Below are 16,660 nucleotides of genomic sequence, written 5' to 3'. Positions count from 1 at the left end.
CGAGCGAATATTGACTCACGCACGCGTATTCTTGTGTATGATGGAAGAAAATAAAGAAAATAGAGTACTAAATACTGTGCAGTATTTAACTGCCTAAATAATAATAAAAACACAGAATGTACTTTTTTAAGTTGCCTCAAGACACTGAGAGGTAAATAAGTAGTTAATATTATTCATGATTATTCATGCTAAATCCCCAGAAATCATGTATTTCCTCCGCCATTTTCCGCAGTTTGGCACCTCACGTCACATCATTTTACCGAAGTCAGCCCTATAGCTTCGGCGCAGTGCCGATCACTGACGTCTGTCAACAAAATGGTGCTTGACTCTTGAGACAGGCTAAATTACACCATATTGTTAATGACATTGAGCATACATTTTTTTAAATACCTTCGCGAAGTAAAACTTCTGTACGTAGTACTTATTATATTCTGTGGCGCGACGCATCTACTCCGAATAGATACCAAACCAAACCACGTAAAATCGTTTTACGTCATAGGGGCGGGCTGGTGGGGCGGGGCGGAGGCGGTGAGCGCGGCGGCGCGCTGGAGCGGGCGCGCGCGGCCCGCGCTCGTGCTGGCGCCGCACGCCGCCGACGTGCTCGCCGCGCACGCGCGCGCCCGCCGCACCACGCTCACGCAGGTAACACCACGCTCGCACAGTAACACTGTCATTATACAGGGCGGCGCGCTGGAGCGGGCGCGCGCGGCCCGCGCTCGTGCTGGCGCCGCACGCCGCCGACGTGCTCGCCGCGCACGCGCGCGCCCGCCGCACCACGCTCACGCAGGTAACACCACGCTCGCACAGTAACACTGTCATTATACAGGGCGGCGCGCTGGAGCGGGCGCGCGCGGCCCGCGCTCGTGCTGGCGCCGCACGCCGCCGACGTGCTCGCCGCGCACGCGCGCGCCCGCCGCACCACGCTCACGCAGGTAACACCACGCTCGCACAGTAACACTGTCATTATACAGGGTGACCTTGAAATCGTTGGCATCCTTTTAATATAAGACTCGACTCATGATGCATTTGTACATTCCCCAAATATGAGTGTAATAGTTGCTATGCTATGCTTGCTGATGAGGGATGGGTTACTCCGAAGAGTGCTAAATAAAACCGACCCGTTTGAGTGCTGCTCATACACTGATTTATTACTAAGTGATTCTACAGGCGTGAATTAAAACTAGGTCAAACTTATACGTAAAGTGTTTAACGCCTACTTAGCAATAAATGATTTAACTATATAAAAAGGAAATGTGCAAGTAATAATGTACGATAGCTCGTACATCTTTCTCACCAGCAAAAGAAAACATTAAAATACAATTGCTTAAAATAGTTAATTGGTGAGAAGGATGATGATTGATTTATATAGTGCTCAAAAATAATGATGCTTAATACTAAAATGATATACAGTGCTGTTACGTGATACAAGGTGAATCCAATAGTTTGGGTTAGTATCTTATGCTACTGTGCTTGATGAGACATAATGATATAAATGCTGTTTTATAATATCAAGATGATATAATTATGATTTATTGAACTAAACTTAACTACTGATGTCCTGTTCATAATTTTAATTCACTCGCGTGACTCTACACTTGGGACGTGAAACGACACTGACCGTGACGCGATAGGCGTCATGGGGGATGTCCCTTGATCAACACTGACACTGCTTACTGACTTACGCAGTAAGTTCAACTCAATGGGAGCTGAAGTAACACTCACTAGATCACTAACACTACCCACTGCGCTGCTGCGAGGAGCCGGCGCCGGAGCGTCGGCAGCCACCTGCCGCGCCCGCGCCTGCCGGTGTCTCCTGATCTTCAAGTATGCGAGTGTCCCCGCTACTGCTAGTAGTACTGCTACGATTGCATATGTTGTCGTGTAGTGATGGACATCGTGGATGCTGAGGTCAGAGTAAGATTGTCCTTTCAGGTTCTCCATTTGCTCCTTTAAGCTGCTGCCACATGAGTGTGTGATTCTCTGGTATCATCATCTCATCCGTGATGGTGGTGTTGATGATGTTGTTCAAGATAGATAACTCTGGGACTTTGATATCGTTTTGAACTGTCATATTTATTTTATTTATTTTATTTTTATTTTTCTTTATTCAGAAAACCACAGCTCTTTATAATAATAATACAAACAGGTATTTTTGTTCTTACAGCCAATAATGGATTCTATATATTATTACAATCTCGTAAAAAAAAATGATTCATGTAGTTGTTGTGAGTATAGATTGACAGGTCATTGTCCCTGAGTACACAACCATGCTCTAGGGTGACAAGGCCGTTACCTGATAACGATAACATTGACACACCAGCTGTGCAGAAAATGCGAACGCTGCATTCTTGGCAACACGAGAACAGCCAGTCGTTCCGCGCGTGCAACTTGATCCATCTGTTCGTACAACTTGAATGCTCGTATTTACAGAGTGTTGTTTTTGTATATGAATTACTAATAGTTAATTCACTTAANACTGTCATATGATTCATGTAGTTGTTGTGAGTATAGATTGACAGGTCATTGTCCCTGAGTACACAACCATGCTCTAGGGTGACAAGGCCGTTACCTGATAACGATAACATTGACACACCAGCTGTGCAGAAAATGCGAACGCTGCATTCTTGGCAACACGAGAACAGCCAGTCGTTCCGCGCGTGCAACTTGATCCATCTGTTCGTACAACTTGATTGCTCGTATTTACAGAGTGTTGTTTTTGTATATGAATTACTAATAGTTAATTCACATATGGACTGCTTCATTCTAATGTCGTATATAGGCGTATCGAGTGAGCATAATATTCTGTTTTCAGAGGCATGAATGCATAAAAGCAGATCATCATCTGATAAGAACATAACCGTATCTTTTCTAAGATTGAAGGCTATGTAAGGATGACTAGGAATGATATAATATGTCTGCTGATTTTTGTTTTGAGGAATAGTTATAACTCTGTCAAGTTCATAAATTTCCTTGTTTACAAGCGGTATTCTGATTTCAATGATTAGATAGCTGTTATGTAATCTCGATGACACCTTTAACATTTTATAGATGTCGGTAAAGTGATTTTGTTCTACAGGTATAGCGAGATCACCCTGTAGTTGACTTGATATAGTTAGAATTTGATACTGTAGTTGTTCAGGCGACAATAAATGAGTATCGATGCGACCGTGTCTTATGTCGGTGATTGTATTTATCAATGTCTCTTGCATGCGCCTTAAATTGGAGATGATTATGTTTGCTACTAATGCTGATGACGTCACGTAGAGGTCGTTCTGAACATCTAGGCGAACGTGATTAATTTCGTCAGTTAAGTTGCGAAGGTGCTGTCTGACGAATGTAAACTGAGTGTTCATGATTTTCTCATTGCGTTGTATGATGTTAGACTCAGCTTCGAGAATGAGAGTCTGATTTCTGATCAAATTTTGAAGGTGTTTTTCATTGTGAGTCACCTGCTCGATATCTTTTGCATACTTCTCTGCGAATCTCTCATCTAACACTCCAAACAATGAGTTAGCGATGTAGCCGACTCCATCGACCAACCCACGCTTCTGTCGATTGTTGTATTGAAATTGTAACAACTTGTTGTAATGCTGAATTTCGCTCAATTCATGATTTAATTGAGAGGTAAGTGTTTGATATTGTTTAGGTAGAGGTTTGCAGCTCTGTGATAGATGATTTACATAAGATTCAATGTTTGTTAATCCTTGATAGTAAGATGATAAGTTGTAATAGACAACAAGCTTCCACTCGTCTCTGATGTACTGTAGATTAGATATTTTGTCGAAGTACAACCCCTTGTTTTCTGTAATTTGAGTGACGTTGTAGGGCTGTGAATTTTGCTGGACAGTTGGTGAAATTAACATTGCAAAACACAATAAAGTTGTTACTAAGCCATTGATTATTTTATTACTGCTTCTGTTAGGCCTTTTATTTGTGCCTTGCTGTACTTCTTGCTTTGCTGGATGCTGATTCTGTTCTGATGACATCTCATGAACAGGTAAAAGTACCAATTTCGTAATCGGTCTTTTTATTATGCTGTTTTGTGTTTTGACAGATACTACTCTAACGTATCCGTCTTTACCGGGGTGGATGTCATACACTCGGCCCATGACCCATTTCCCGGGCGGTAAGTAATCGTCCTTGATTAGAACAATATCGTTGATATCGATGTTTTTGCTAGGAGTTCTCCATTTGGATCGAGCTTGGAGCTGCTGAAGGTAGTCTGTTGACCACCTCTTCCAAAAATGCTTTATCATGCTTTGTAAAAGTTGCCATCTACTGGGAAGGTTCATATTGTCATCTCCCTGAGGTCGTGATAATAGAGAGCCACCAATAAGAAAATGACCTGGTGTTAGAAAGTCATCTTCAGGGTTTTCAGTCAGAGGGAATAGGGGTCTCGAGTTGAGACAGGCTTCTATTTGTTGAATTAATGTGCTAAACTCCTCGTATGTGAGTCGTTGCTCGCCAAGTGTTCGTTTTAGGTGGTGTTTAAAACTCTTGACTGCTGCTTCCCACAAACCCCCTGCGGACGGCCATGCGGGTGAGTTAAATGACCATTTTATATCCCATTCGGCTATGTTGTTGAAGAACTCATGATTGATATTTGCTGTTATCTCCTTGTACTCTTTTTTCAGTAATCGATTGGCACCTACAAAATTAGTGCCGTTGTCGCTGTACATGTGAGTAGGAACACCACGACGTGCACAAAAGCGACGAAACGCTGCTAGGAAGGCAGGCGTGCTTAGGTCCGAGACCAGCTCGAGATGAACTGCTTTGGTAGAGAGACATACAAAAATTGCTATGTATCCTTTATGACACCGTACGCCTCTACCCTTGCTTGCTTTCAGGTCAACATGACCTGTGAAGTCAACTCCTGTGTGTGCAAAGGGACGTGATGGAGTTACCCGAGCCCGAGGTAAGTCTGCCATTATTTGCTGTCTCTTTTCAGTGCTATAACGTCTACATGTTACACACATTCTGAGTTGTCTTTTTACTGTATTCATTCCACTAAGAATCCAGTATTTCTCTCTGATGTATGATAGTGTAAGTCTAGGACCCCCGTGTAGGGTTGTTATGTGTCCTTGACTGATAATGAGGTCCGTAAGTCGGCTATGATTTGATAAAATGATCGGGTGTTTGGCAGAGCTGCTGAGATCCGAATTATTTAGCCGACCACCAACTCTCATGATTCCATGCTCATCTAAAAATGGATGTAAACTTGCTATCTTGCTATTTGGTTTCACGTGGCCCTTGCTCTGTAATTGAATTAATTCATTTTCAAAATCTCTTGCTTGAGTGTCTTTGATGACAATGTTGTATGCATTTTCAATTTCAGTTGGCGATAGAAGTTCATTACACTCCGATGACCTATGACGCAAGCGCGCCACGAAACGTGAAACCCATGCTATTGTTTTTATAACGCGAGTAATTGAATTATTATTTTGCAGTAATTCAGTTATAAGTGTAGATTGGTTGCTATGATGTAAAGCAGTATTTACACATGCTTGTTTTGCCTCTATCATTGGGCTTTGATATTTTTTGTTGCTAAATTCATTGGGGTCAAATGTAGTAAGCCATTTGGGCCCTTGCCACCACAACGAATGCTCTAGTAGGGTTTTCACTGTTGAACCCCTGGTTGCGGAATCAGCTGGGTTGTCTTCTGACCGCACGTGATTCCATTGAGAGGCTGGGATGACCTCTTTGATTTGATTGACTCTATTTGCTACAAATTGCTTCCAACGCGTGACATCTCCATGGATCCATCCTAAGGCCACCATGGAGTCAGTCCATGCGTGAATTGATACGTTGTCGTTATTAGGTAATGCTTGGACAACTTTCTTCATAAGTTGTGATAAAAGTTGTGCACCGCACAACTCAAGCCTCGGTAGTGAGACTTGCTTGTTTAATGGAGCTAGTCTTGTTTTTGCTATTACTAATGTCGATGTGCATTCTCCTTTATTGTTATTTGTTACGATGTAAATAGAACACGCGTATGCTTTTTCGGATGCATCGCAAAATCCGTGTATTTTGTATGTAATTAATGTGTTACCTAAATAGCGTGGTATTGAAAATTTATCAATGTTTTTGAGGTCATCTTTTAATAGATGCCATTCCTCTTGCAATTGCTGTGATAATTTATCGTCCCATGCCATACCTGACGTCCATGCTTTTTGAAATAATAATTTTGCTTTAATTGTAAGAGGAGAAAGCCAACCTAGTGGGTCGAAAATTTTGGAAATATCAGATAGAAGTTGTCGTTTAGTATGATTGGCTTCCTTTTGATCAATAGTACTTTGAAATGAAAAATTATCTGTTGAAGGATGCCACCGTAGCCCGAGGGTCTTACGGGACTCTGAACATTTGAAATCGAAGGGTGTTTCAACTTGATTGGATGATAAGTCAGCCACCAGTTCCTTGGTGTTTGCCGACCATTTTCTCAAATTCATTCCTGCACCCTGTAACATCTGTATTAATTGATTTTGTAGCTCTTTTGTTTGCTCAATGCTATTATGTCCACTTAGGAGATCATCAGTGAAGAATGAACTCTCTAATGCTGCTGCTGCTAAAGGATACTTCGATGCGTCATCCTTAGCAAGTTGTCTCAAAGTTCTAATTGCTAAAAATGGGGCTGCCTTAGTCCCATATGTAACTGTCGTGAGATGGTATTCACGAAGTGGCTCTGAAGGCGAGTCGCGCCAAATGATAGACTGTAGGGGTTGATCTGAATCCCTGACGAGTATCTGACGGAACATTTTCTCGATGTCCGCAGTTATCACGTATTTATGCTGTCTCCACCTTAAGATGAGANAATGTGTTGCCTAAGTAACGTGGTATCGAAAATTGATCAATGTTTTTAAGGTCATCTTTTAATAGATGCCATTCCTCTTGCAATTGCTGTGATAATTTATCGTCCCATGCCATACTTGACGTCCATGCTTTTTGAAATAATAATTTTGCTTTAATTGTAAGAGGAGAAAGCCAACCCAGTGGGTCGAAAATTTTGGAGATATCAGAATAGAAGTTGTCGTTTAGTATGATTGGCTTCCTTTTGATCAATAGTACTTTGAAATGAAAAATTATCTGTTGAAGGATGCCACCGTAGCCCAAGGGTCTTACGGGACTCTGAACATTTGAAATCGAAGGGTGTTTCAACTTGATTGGATGATAAGTCAGCCACCAGTTCCTTGGTGTTTGCCGATCGATCCTGGCTTCTTCGGCTTGTTAGGCCGGTGCGGGTCTCGAGCTTCACGCTCATTACCCGGGCTTCTTCTCGGGCAGATTCCTCCGTCCGGTGGCTGTGTTCGCCTCGCTCGTTCGGCCCGCCCTCGGCGCGGTACAACCCACCGGGTGAGTCGACGTTCGTCGAGGCCCAGTGAGCTACCAGCGAGCAGGCGGGCGAGCGAGGCGCCAGGGGAGATTTTTACTCCAGGTTGAACCTCTGGCGGAGCAGCGCAAGATTACGCTGCGCCGTCTCCCGCAGGTCTTCCTCTCCGTACGCCAGGTCGGACAGGACCTGGACGATCGTGTCCGTCGCTTGGCGCACGAAGGAGGTGGGGTCGGCCAGGTGCTCGGGTGGCGGCAGCGGTGGCCACTCGTCCGCTTCCGCCGGAGGGGCGGCGTGTGGGGCCACACGTTCGGGCGGCGGCAGCGGCGGCCACTCGTCCGCTTCCGCCTGCGGGGCGGGGCGGGGGGCCGGCCGGGGCGCCGGGGGGAGGGCGCGAGCGAGCAAGCGCGGGTCCTGCCGCTGCGCCGTGCGCTCGCGCTCCTGTGGTGCCCCTTCTGCGGGCGTCGGGACGCCTCGGGCGNGATGAGATTTTGTAGGTCAACTTGAAGGTTGGGACCACATTCCATCAAGTCATTCAGACTGTGGCCTGTGGTGGTCTTTGATGAGCCATTGAATACTACACGTAGTTTTGTAGTGCTTGAGTCTAACTTGAAGACGCCATGATGAGGTAAGTAACAACTAGGTTCGTCACCACCAGCCTCACGCATGTGTTTTAGCTCTTGATATTCATGAATAAACTGCTTATAACTGCTTGAGAATGCACTGTTTTTTGCCATTTTATGCTCCAATTGCTTAAATTGTGCTATAGCTTTCGGTTTAGATGAACCTAAGCTCTGTTCAAAATCTTGCTTCATTGGAAGTGCCACTACATACCTCCCACTGTCTAGGCGAGTTGTAGTAGCCTGATAAAAGTCTTCGCAGTACTGTTCCTCTCTAGTCAATGTGCTAGTGCTTTCATTTATATCTTCTAACTCCCAGTACTTTGCTATGTCTTTCAATTCGTTGATGACTACGTGGCAGTTAAAAGTTTTTACATTGCCAGAGAGAATCCAGCCTAACTTTGTTTGCTGTGCTATAGGCGCCTGGACAGGGCCTTTAATCAAACCGCTCATAATTATATCCGAATAAACACTCGCATCCAATAAAATGTCAATCGGTTTGGATACGTTGTAATCAGGATCTGCTAAATCTATATGCTGTAAATGTGGCCAAAATTGCTTGCTAAATGAGCTGTTCGGTAAGTTGTTAATAACACGTGATATTACTAATGCTTGTGTTGTAAAGTTGTAGTCGTTGTAAATAGATTGGCATTCAATGGATACGACTCCTTTGCTAGTCTTGGAACCGTTTCCTATGCCTGAAACTGATGCATGATAACGTTGTCTCTGCAACCCTAGCATCTGTGCAGCGTTCTCAGAGATAAGTGCTATTTGTGATCCCTGATCTAGTAATGCTCTGAGAGTGACGTAGGTTCCGTCGGCGGCCTTCACTCTCAATGATAAAGTTGTTAACAAAACTTCCTCATCTTCGGAAGCCACGTGATTAACGCAATGCTGTTTGTCAATCGATTTTGCTGATGAACCAGTAGGTGTCGAACTCGATTGTTTCGTTGCTATGTGGTTCGATTGCGCAAATGAATCATGCAGTAAAGTATTATGCTCGTCATTGCATTCCTTACAACGTTTTAAGGAATAGCATTTACCAATATGCTTGAATAGACAATTTTGACATACTTTATATTTCGACACAGTTTTTAATTTCATATCCGCTGTCATGCTAATGAATTTGTGGCAACGATATAATTCGTGATCATGAGTACATAATGGACATTTTGGAGTATAAGTTGATGCTGCTTTATAAAATTTGGAGAAAGGTTTCCCTTGACCTTGATTATTGTTGTATGATGGCTTGGAATGATATTGAGATGTTGAACTACTTTTAGGAGAAGTATACTCTCTTTCCCGTTTATGTATAGGTTCGAGAGCAATGAATTTTGTTTCTAAAAACTCCATGAATTCATCTAACGCTGGTAAATCTCTAGGAGATTTACGAGCCTCCTTGTAATCGCTATAGGTATCCATGTCTAACTTTTTGGCTAGAAGATGAACTAATAGTGGATCCCAGGTGCTAGTATCCACTCCAAGATTGTGGATTGCATGAATACATTCGGTGCTTGTGTCATATAAACGTTTAAGTTCAAAAGATGACTGTTTATTGATGTTAGGTTGATTAAGAAAAATCTCAATTTGCTTGGTAAATAATAATTGCGGATTATTATACCTATGGATTAATATTTCCCATGCGGTATCGTAATTTTCTGCTGATATAGTGAGATGCTGAATGAGACGTTCAGCCTCCCCTCTGACTTTACCCTTAAGGTGCTGCATTTTTTGAGTTTTGGACAAAATGTTGTTATTGTGAATAGTTTCCACAAATAGGTCAAAAAATGTGGGCCACTGAGTGTATTTTCCCGTAAAAACAGGTATATCTAACACTGGCGTAGCTTGCTGAACATGAGTAGACGAACACAACTTCTGATTTAAAATCCTCTTTATGCGTTTAAAAGAAGATTCGTGAGATGAAAGTTCTTTTTCGTAAAATATATCACTGCCTTGCAATATGTTATCTATTTGCAAGTGCATGCTATCTATGATGTTCCACCGCGCTTGTAAGTTACGTAATTCATCCTCGATTTCCCATTTTTCATTGATTTCGTTTGTATTTATGCTCTGTATAAGCCTATTTAATGCTCTAAAATTTGTTCGTTGTTGCCCTAGAAGTTCAATAACTTTACTATCTGATTGGGCGGCCTTCTCTTCCTTTCCGTAAGAAGAGATGGTTTCTCGTAATGCTTTGTAAAAATCAAACATTTGCTCGTAAATATTTTCAGTAAAATATTGCTGCGATTTATCCTCTACGGATTGTAATTCAGTATGATTTTGATCAAATTCTCCCCAGAGATTATCTATTGCTTCTAAACGCTTTTGGATGTATTCCGGCGTTTTTCTAGTAGAAGAATCCTTTCCAAAGGATGATTGAATTTGCTTTAGTTTGTCAACAATTTCTTTTTGACGAATGATGATGCCTTCCATGATGAATTGGAAGTTAAAGTGATAAAGGAACAATCTTACTTGATTGACTGATGAACTGCGACTGCTAACTGCTTACTGTCGTGTCTCCCCCCGTGGATCCAGAAGGAAGTTGTTGACAGTGCTGCTGAGCCACCTGACCCTTGCCAAGTGACTAATGCTGATGCTGACCGATGATGTTGGTGTTACGAGTTGTTACCACAACGGCACAAATGATCACACGCGAAACTCTGCTCGATTACCGCGCACTTGATCACCGATGGGCCCCGCAACCGTTTTGCTCGAAGGACCAAAGAAATGTAATAGTTGCTATGCTATGCTTGCTGATGAGGGATGGGTTACTCGGCATGTGCAGGAGCTCGGTCACCGCGTACAAGCGGGAGAGCTCCTGCCGGTTGAGGCGCGCCAGCTGCGCGTGGTACAGGCAGCCGGAGCGGCCTCGCTTCGGTGGGATCGGACGGACGTGTTTTGCCTCGAAGCCCAGCTCTTCTAGAGCGTGCTTGATTTCGGCGGGATCTGTGGCCGCCGGGAGCCCTCTGATGGCCACTTTGGTGGGCAGCTCGGAGGACAGCGAGTAGCTGAATCAATGTAGGCCCGGGTCGCTCTCGGCTGCCTCCGTCAGGTGGCGCTGCACCACCCGATATTCCTCGGGCGTGCGCGCGATAAAACGCACGCCGGACTTGTAGGGGCGCGCGTTCGGTGCATGGCCCAGCTTGTCATACAAGCTCCGGAAGTTGTGAGGCCAGTTCCTCAGGCTCTCGACCACTATGGGCGGGTAGGAGCGCTGGTGCTGCTCGGTGGTTCGGTGGAGCGCAGGGGCCGCTTCCGTCCGCTCGACCTCCGGGTCCCGTTGCGGCGGGGGTGAGGAGGGAGCGGTGCTGGTGGCGGCGTATGACCGCTGCGGGCTCTGCAACGCCTCGTACGACGTCGGCGTTGCACTGTGATTCACGCTCCGTACTAAGGCGGCCATAAATGCTTGACTTCAAAATAAAGTGGTTTTATTTATTTTATATGTTGAAACATGTTAGAATATACACAAATAATTAAAATTTTAACATAATTATGATATTTCGCAACACAAATGTCTAAGTTTCAGGTGAAAAAATTACTCATAGTAATTTTGTTTTAGACAAAAAAAAATTAAACATTTAATACTGCGACTTATAATGTTAGAATGTTGTGATTAATGGTTATTTATATTATTAGTTAACTATAAAGGTATACAATAAAATTGCAAGAATACTTATAATTAATTTTAAATAAGTACACATAACAATTCCAATTTTCAACACAAAAAATAATATTTTAAATACATAACAAATCCAGTGCACATTTTTTTAAACTTATCTTACGTAGACTTGATAAGAGGGGGTCTGAATGAAGAAGAAGCCTATTGACCTAATCTTTATTGGTCAAGATGCGGCTCAATTTTCGTGTGTAATTGCGTCTAAATGATTTAATGTGTTTGTTCTTCAGACAACTCCCCGATTGCCAATAAAGCGTGATCTATAACATTAGTACCATGAACTAGTACTTTGTGAACGGAAGCAGGCATTTATTATACCAAAGATACTTGGTAAAAATTGTCGAGCTGTCTCTTTAGCGAACTCTTCGAATTTCGTTTTATTAATGTTATATCCCGAATTTAAACACTGAAGTATGGTCCAGCACCGATCTAGTAGATTTTTCTTGATACCAGTAATTTCAGCTGAAATTTCAGAGTTCAAGAAAAACCGCCTAGCGTCATCGTGATGAGGTTTAAACGAAAATCAGTTAGCTCAACATCAATATTTTCGACATAATTTTCAACCAATCAGAGTGCTTTTCTATTAATTTAGATTTAGTTCGATTTGCTTTTGCCCATATAAAGGAAATTCGTGTACATACATTCTTAATTTTCAACCGACTTCAAAAAAGGAGGAGGTTCTCAATTCGACCCGTATGTATGTATTTTTTTTTTCTATGTTTGTTACGCGNACTTGATCACCGATGGGCCCCGCAACCGTTTTGCTCGAAGGACCAAAGAAATGTAATAGTTGCTATGCTATGCTTGCTGATGAGGGATGGGTTACTCCTAAGAGTGCTAAATAAAACCGACCCGTTTGAGTGCTGCTCATACACTGATTTATTACTAAGTGATTCTACAGGCGTGAATTAAAACTAGGTCAAACTTATACGTAAAGTGTTTAACGCCTACTTAGCAATAAATGATTTAACTATATAAAAAGGAAATGTGCAAGTAATAATGTACGATGGCTCGTACATGGTAAAATTGGTCCAGGCGTTGTTGAGTTATGCGCTTACCAACACATTTTGCGATTCATTTTTATATTATAGATTGTCCATTTCATTTGGAAAATTGGACCAGGGGGCTTCCACTCCTTTATTGTTCCGAGGCCTCCGGATCTCTAAATCGGGCCTGTGTTTATAACGTTATTTAGGAGCAGCGACTATTAACAATGAGACATCTTACCTGATCTTTCTGACTACAAAAGGTAGGAGCTTCGTCAGACCCGTCTTCACAATGTGGCTGGCCGTCACACAGCAATCCGGGCGACAGGCACAGCCGTTCGTCACATCTGTACACAAAAAATACTGTCGTGTTAAAAACTCAAGTAGGTAGCTTTATCTTAGAATTTGCGTTTAAGAGCCTCCACGAAAACTCGCCCGGGTGCAGGAAGCGAATGCCCGCTTCAGGCGTCCTGGGAAATGGAAAGTGCATCACTTGAACTTGCTGATCCGTCAGGCTATGTCAGCGTCAGCGACTTTAGCTCGTTTAAGTATCTCCTCATTTCTGATTCGATTTCGTATAAGTTGAAGTGGCAATGAGCAGGGTACATAATACGCAGAACTGACGGCCGATGGGGCAGCTAGGTTCTGGAGTGCCCGAGTACCGGAAAACGCAGCGTGGGCACACGGTAGACTGACGACATCATAAAGGTAGCAGGAAGGCGCTGGACGCACGCTGCTACCAACCGGTCAACATGGAAATCATTGGGTTGGGGGATGCCTATGTTTAGCAGTGGACATCCTATGGCTGAAATGATCACCTGAAAGCGTCGGGCGCACGCGCAACCCGCGCCCTCGTCCGCCCGTCCGTCAGTCCCCTGCCGCACCTGCAAGCCTGGTGCTCAGCCCGCGCCCTCGTCCGCCCGTCCGTCAGTCCCCTGCCGCACCTGCAAGCCTGGTGCTCAGCCCGCGCCCTCGTCCGCCCGTCCGTCAGTCCCCTGCCGCACCTGCAAGCCTGGTGCTCAGCCCGCGCCCTCGTCCGCCCGTCCGTCAGTCCCCTGCCGCACCTGCAAGCCTGGTGCTCAGCCCGCGCCCTCGTCCGCCCGTCCGTCAGTCCCTTGCCGCACCTGCAAGCCTGGTGCTCAGCCCGCGCCCTCGTCCGCCCGTCCGTCAGTCCCCTGCCCGCTGCAAGCCTGGTCTCACCTGAAGGCGTCGGGCAGCGGCGCGTGCGGGCAGTAGGCGCCGCGCGCGCAGCCGCTGAGCGCGTCGGCGCAGGTGCCGTCGGCGCAGCGCACGCCGCCCGCGCACGCGCAGCCCGCGCCCTCGTCCGACCCGTCCGGGCAGTCCACCTGTCCGTCGCACCTGCGGGTAATATAAAAATTAAATAAAAACTATTTAATTTCAGATAACTGATGCCCGTTTTCACCACCAATCCCTAATTTGAAAACAAAATTCCTGTTGTGTGTTGCCACAGGGGTCACATAAAAACGCTGTAACGCTGAAAGATCTTTGTAGCATTTCCACCAGAGATGTGCGAAGATGCGTAGCGACGCATGACGCGATGGTGGAAACGCAGGCTTAATGAAGTGCTACGACGTTAAGCTACGTGACTCACTTCCACTCGTCGGGTATGCAGTGCGTGTGCGTGGCGGCGGGGTGTCGCGACAGGTGGCAGAGGAAGCGGCGCCGCTGGCAGGCGCGCGCGGGCTGGCAGCCGGCGCAGCCGCACGCGCCGCCCGGAGAAACAACTCGCTTCTCAAGTGCGCTGTTATTTCACGAGACGTAATTTTTGCGCTGACCCGATATCTAGTTGTATTGTCGATCGAAGGTAGGTAATACATATTATGATTCGGTGCCGTGACTCACTTCTACGGCAGAGGTTCTTGCGATGCGCTTACACGAATATTTCTAAAACTAAAACTGACCAGACGGCGGAGGCCCCGATAGTAGTACACTTATAGAAATGCTGTAACGCTGAAAGATCTTCGTAGCACTCTCTAACGTCGTAGCACTCCCTAAGGTCGTAGCAAGCTACAGCCACTGTTACTCATTTCCACTCCTCGGGCAATCCTGTAAAGCTGAAAGATCTTCGTAGCACTCCCTAAAGTCGTAGCACTTGTTGCCAAGCTACAGCTACTGTTACCGGAGTAAATACAAATGAGTAGGTCATATTCATAGAAACGCACGGGCGAGGTTTGTATGTGAGCGCGCCAACACAAACCGCGCCAACACGTATACACACTGACAAAATTTAGCGGGGATTAGCGGTGAGCTACTCTGCTGTTACTTACTTCCACTCGTCGGGTATACAGTGCGTGTGCGTGGCGGCTGGGTGTCGCGACAGGTGGCAGAGGAAGTGGCGCCGCTGGCAGGCGCGCGCGGGCTGGCAGCCGGCGCAGCCGCACGCGCCGCCCGGAGAAACGACTCACTTCTCAAGTGCGCTGTTATTTCGCGAGACGCAATTTTTGCACTGACCCGATATTCAGTTGGTATTGTTGATCGAAGGTAGGTAGTACATATTATGATTCTGTGCTATGACTCACTTCCATGAGGCGCGGTCTGGCAGCCAGCCATAGTTCTTGCCCAGTGCGATGCTCTTATACAAATATTCCTAAAACTAATTTGAGCAGACGGCAGAAGCCCCGATAGCACACTTATAGAAATGCTGTAACGCTGAAAGATCTTCGTAGCACTCTCTAACGTCGTAGCACTCCCTAAGGTCGTAGCAAGCACAGCTACTGTTACTCACTTCCACTCCTCGGGTGATCCTGTAAAGCTGAAAGATATTCGTAGCACTCCCTAAGGTCGTAGCAAGCTACAGCTACTGTAACTCACTTCCACTCGTCGGGTATGCAGTGCGTGTGCGTGGCGGCGGGGTGTCGCGACAGGTGGCAGAGGAAGCGGCGCCGCTGGCAGGCGCGCGCGGGCTGGCAGCCGGCGCAGCCGCACGCGCCGCCCGGAGAAACAACTCACTTCTCAAGTGCGCTGTTATTTCGCGAGACGTCATTTTTGCGCTGACCCGATATTCAGTTGGTATTGTTGATCGAAGGTAGAGTACATTTATGATTCTGTGCCGTGATTTACTACCACGGCAGGGGAAGTGGTGCCGCACGCAGGCGCGCGCGTGCTGGCAGCCGGCTATAGTTTTTGCCCAGTGCGATGCGCTTATACAAATATTCCTAAAACTAATTTGAGCAGACGGCGGAAACCCCGATAGCACACTTATAGAAATGCTGTAACGCTGAAAAATCTTCGTAGCGCTTCCCAACGTCGTAGCACTTATTTAAGCGCTCCTGCACACGACGCCGCCACCGCGGCGGCGGCGCGGCAGCAGTCTTCACGCGGCGCGTTTAAACAGTGTAAAGGCGCGGCGGCGTCGTGTGCAGGAGCGCTAAAGATACCGCTACCAAGCCTGTCGAAAACAAAACACGCTCGGCGGGTTTAACCCACAAGGGACTCACGAGCGCGCCATGAGTGACGGACGCACGTATATTCTTCACCAATTAAAAAAAAAAATCCGTGACTCACTTCCACTCGTCGGGTATGCAGTGCGTGTGCGTGGCGGCGGGGTGTCGCGACAGGTGGCAGAGGAAGTGGCGCCGCTGGCAGGCGCGCGCGGGCTGGCAGCCGGCGCAGCCGCACGCGCCGCCCGCGCCGCACGCGCCCGCGCCGCCGCCGCACGCGCGCCCGCCGTAGCACGGGTGCGAGCGGGACACCTGCGGGGAACCACATGTTAGAGGGAGAAACAGATGATGGTAAAGGCTGGTTCGCATTTGTCGAGTAATTCAGTAGAGTAACTTGCCTTTAGCAATAGGCTAGATCACAAAATTTCAATTATTTGTCCGTCAGACAGATAATTAGAAAATATTAGACTCATTGTACGGGCGGGAGGCAGTGGTTGTAAGGCACCGCTCCCGTGCCCGGGATATGCGGTCAGGAAGGGAACTAACTCCCTAGTGAGCCTAGAGTCCCTATTCCCTAAGACACTAAGTCCTGGTGCTGGTGTGGCGCATGAGCGCGCGCTCGCCGCCGCCCGGTACTGTGCGCTCGCTAGAGG

The 16,660-nt window shown here is 46.0% G+C and overlaps 1 protein-coding gene across 1 annotated transcript; it reads right to left on the bottom strand.

Annotated features, from left to right (window-relative positions):
* Window positions 1-1,909: 1,909 nt before the first annotated feature.
* Window positions 1,910-10,702, bottom strand: LOC114365301 (uncharacterized). The gene is made up of 3 exons (XM_028321828.1): window positions 7,814-10,702; window positions 2,471-6,807; window positions 1,910-2,064 (listed from the first exon to the last, which is right to left on the bottom strand). Exons 1-3 carry the CDS (start codon window positions 10,375-10,377, stop codon window positions 1,910-1,912), a joined length of 7,056 nt encoding a protein of 2,351 aa, XP_028177629.1. The 5' UTR covers window positions 10,378-10,702.
* Window positions 10,703-16,660: the final 5,958 nt, after the last annotated feature.

This window comes from Ostrinia furnacalis, unplaced genomic scaffold, assembly GCF_004193835.3.
Source record: "Ostrinia furnacalis isolate ACB-3 unplaced genomic scaffold, ASM419383v2 OfSCF0447, whole genome shotgun sequence".
Classification (NCBI taxonomy): domain Eukaryota; kingdom Metazoa; phylum Arthropoda; class Insecta; order Lepidoptera; family Crambidae; genus Ostrinia; species Ostrinia furnacalis.
The sequence above is the reverse complement of the archived record's forward strand: the minus strand, read 5'-3'. Positions and strand labels throughout refer to the sequence as shown.